At 44.6% G+C, this 3,530-nt stretch overlaps 1 protein-coding gene across 1 annotated transcript; it reads right to left on the bottom strand.

The window, feature by feature from the left end:
• Nucleotides 1-712: 712 nt before the first annotated feature.
• LOC107051510 lies at nucleotides 713-3,316 on the bottom strand. Its single transcript, XM_015275092.4, has one exon. It carries the CDS (start codon nucleotides 2,418-2,420, stop codon nucleotides 948-950), a length of 1,473 nt encoding a protein of 490 aa, XP_015130578.3. The 5' UTR covers nucleotides 2,421-3,316; the 3' UTR covers nucleotides 713-947.
• Nucleotides 3,317-3,530: the final 214 nt, after the last annotated feature.

Below are 3,530 nucleotides of genomic sequence, written 5' to 3'. Positions count from 1 at the left end.
GCAGGAAGCTCGTGCCGTGGTGAGAGATCAGTCTCCACGTAGAGATCCGTCTCCACGTTGCGGTGAGAGATCAGTTGGCAGAGAGAACCCCTCAAGTCTGTCGTGGTGAGAGATAAGCCTCTCCCGTTGCCGTGGTTGTGGTGAAGGATCAGCTTCCACCGTTGTGGTTATTGGACCCTCTTTTATCCTCCATTTTCTGCTGCCTACGTGACATTCCTGGGGGCTTGAGCAAGAGTCCGGTGCATACCTCCTGAGATGGCCATTTTCCTTGAGATAAGTCCACACAAAAAGACCGTTTACCGGCCATTAGCGGCAGCTTATCTCTCTCTCGATGCCCCTGGCCTTGTCCATCTGTGCTCCTTAAAGGATTTCACAATCCTTAGCCAGGACCTGTCCATCAGTGTCCTCAAGACAAAAGATTTCTCTGCCTTTGCCCAGGACTTGCCTGGACTTGTTCCTCAGCAAACTTTGAGTCAATGATATAAAAGAATAGTCTCTTACACCACCCCGTGACTCAAAGGTTGCTTAAAAATTGGACACTGGGCATCCATGGTGGTGAGAGAAGATAGCAAGCACAAGGGTAAAGGAGGGAGGGGTTGTGGAATCAAATGTTTCATACAATCATTACAAACATTTTTCAGGTTTGGTTACAAAGTAAATAGGGGATACATCTTGTATAAAACATGGAATCATACAAACATAAGAGTTGCAACAGTACACAATGCAACTTGCCATAGACACCACCCCGTGATTCTTCAGGAGTGGTAACATGAATATTACATAATGAATAGAAGAGAGAAAAGAGACAACCGTACATTTGACAATAACCACTAATAATAAATAAACAATTAACAGATTGTTTCCTTTAGTCGTGAGCTTCCTAATAAACATCCACCCTTCACCCCCCCACCCACCTCCCGCTCACCTGGGAGGGGGGGGCGAAGGCATCAGCTCCCCTTGAGCTTTTGTTCTGGCCAGCAGTTAACTAATTTCTCTAATCTGACTGTGGGTAATCCATTCATCAAATCTCGTGGAATACCCTTTGTCCAGCCCAGAGTCCAAAGTCCATTGCGTTTATGATCAATGCATCGTGTCCCCGTTTTTACTGGGGATGAAACCTTTTTGGTTCCAATAAGTCTTGGGCTAGGAGGCCTGGAGGCAAGGCTGGCTACTGCAAGCCTTACTCCTCTTGGCTCAAATTTACTGGAGGTAGAAACCACCGGCCCATATTTTCTTCCATAGTTAATTAATTCTTGGGCAACCTCTCCCCAAGTCCACACTTTGGGTCCTGACTGGTGGTTAGGGGCTACAGATCCCTCCAACGCTGCCCAGGTTCTCTCTCCCTGAGACATGGCTTGTATCTTTCCTTGGAGTTGTATACCTATAGGTTTTAACGATTCAGGAAGTCCCCTAATTAGAGGTGTCAATCTCTCCGGATTAACAGGTAACATCATGGGTGATTCATGATGTGGCTGCAACTTTCTATCATACATCATTTGGAGACAAGCAGCTTTCTGAACATTGTCCACTAACTGGTCGATAGTTCCGGTAATAGCAAGAGGGTCCCCCCTTTCTAAAGGGTTGAGACCCCCTGCCCAATAGGCAGCCCTCTGTGTTAAGGACCAGGGAGCACGATTATTGCCAGTGGTTAAAAATACTCCTGGTCCCCAGTAACCTTCAGCTTCTTTCTCTGTTAGTAGGATCTGGTCTCCGCCAGTGAGACTAACTCTCCAGACGTACTCTGTTTCAGACTCCTTTGGGGAGCGACTGAAATCCTTTTTCAGTTTGGCCAGTTCAGTGGCCGAAAAGGGAATTTCCTTAACATTCATTTGAGGATCTAGATCCTCACTGTTATCGTAAGTATATTCAGTTTTTATCAAAGGACGAATGTGGGCTGGAGAGGCCTCTAATTTATCTAGCCTTTCCTTCACCTCTTGTAATTTCCCTTGAGGATAAACTTTTTCTTGAGGTGCACTGTGGGCAACAGTGTCACCGGTGTCCTTACACGTTATCAGCTCCTTAAAAGCTGTTTGCAACAGAACCGAATTATGTTTTTCTCTTTCTAATTGATCCTCAAGACTCATTATTTGGCTTCTCAGAGATTTTACCAATTCTTGCGTCACTTTAACCGATTCCTGTAATGCTTGAATAGTCTGGGTTTCCGTAGAGTTCTTTTCCTCTCGGAACTCCACAGCTGCTTTTAAAGCAGCACCGAGTACTGCACAAATAAAAGATTTCCCTTTTCCGGCCCGAGTACGAGCCTCATTTTGTAAAACACGAATACGGTCTGAAACACTTTGCAAATTATACCAGTTCTGTCGTGCCCAATCCACCCCTGATACAGAAGGCCGAGCACCATGCTTTTCTAAAAGATCAAATAATACATCTTCACTTTTCATACTGGCCATACTGTTGCTCATTTCTAAATACGCAGAAAGATATACACTGAGAGAGGAGGAGGTACTCCTATTCAAAAGTACAAATAACTCCTTATCGCCTCTCCCACGGAGGCACACCACACCTAAAGAAATGTAAATGTTCCGATTGCGCCTCCCTTTGTTGAGGAAAGCACAAGGACAAAGAGACTAAACCAACTTAAAATCGCTCCTAACTTCCCTGCGAAGCCACACAAAAAACTGCAAACACCACACCAAAGCAAGGCACACTTCGGTTTCAAAATCCGCAATTAATTTTAAGCTAACACAACACTTTCTAGGTTTCAACAAAGTGAATAAACTTCTTGGAGAGGCGCACACGTTTTTTAAGTCAAAAAACGTGTATCACTTCCTTACTTCCCCAAGAGGCACACAAGAAAGAGGTTCAAATTTCACACTTAAGTTGCAAGATCCTTGAGTCACAAAATGCAGAGAGGTCTTCCCGAGGAGGCACACACGTATTAAATGCAATTAGACAAGATTCATATGTCCTCGAGAGGTGCATACATAAACAATTTTCAGCAAAGTGAGTAAACTTCTTGGAGAGGCGCACAAGTTTTTTAAGTCAAAAAACGTGTATCTTACTTCCCCAAGAGGCGCACACGTAGAGGGGTTCCTTAAACCACAAAATGCAGAGAGATCTTCCCGAGGAGGCACACACGTATTAAATAAATGCAATTAGACAAAATTCATACATCCTCGAGAGGTACACACATAAATAGTAAAGTTTCAGAGTATGAAGCGATCTTCCTGGAGAGGTGCTCACGTCTAAGTTATCAAAAAGTATCGCTTCTTGCAACTCCAGGAGGTACACACAGAAAGTTTCAGACTATTATCTGGAAGGACAACACTCTCACGGCGGGCATCCTGCCGACTACGCCATAAAAAATGTCTCGCTCCAATTTATAGGAGGGAGAAGAGGTTCTTTGAAATATGTATGCCCGGCGTGAGATTAAGAAACAGCGGTTCAAATGTTGGTCCGACCAGTTTATTACAAATGTTAATAAGGGAGATGGGGAAAGGGGAGGACGGACGCTATTAAGGATTGGGGTGATGGGGAAGGGAAGGCGAGCGATAGAAAAGATAGAAAGAGGC

This window comes from Gallus gallus, chromosome 3 (genome assembly GCF_016699485.2).
Source record: "Gallus gallus isolate bGalGal1 chromosome 3, bGalGal1.mat.broiler.GRCg7b, whole genome shotgun sequence".
Taxonomy (NCBI): Eukaryota; Metazoa; Chordata; class Aves; order Galliformes; family Phasianidae; genus Gallus; species Gallus gallus.
This window is presented reverse-complemented; position numbering and strand designations above follow the sequence as displayed.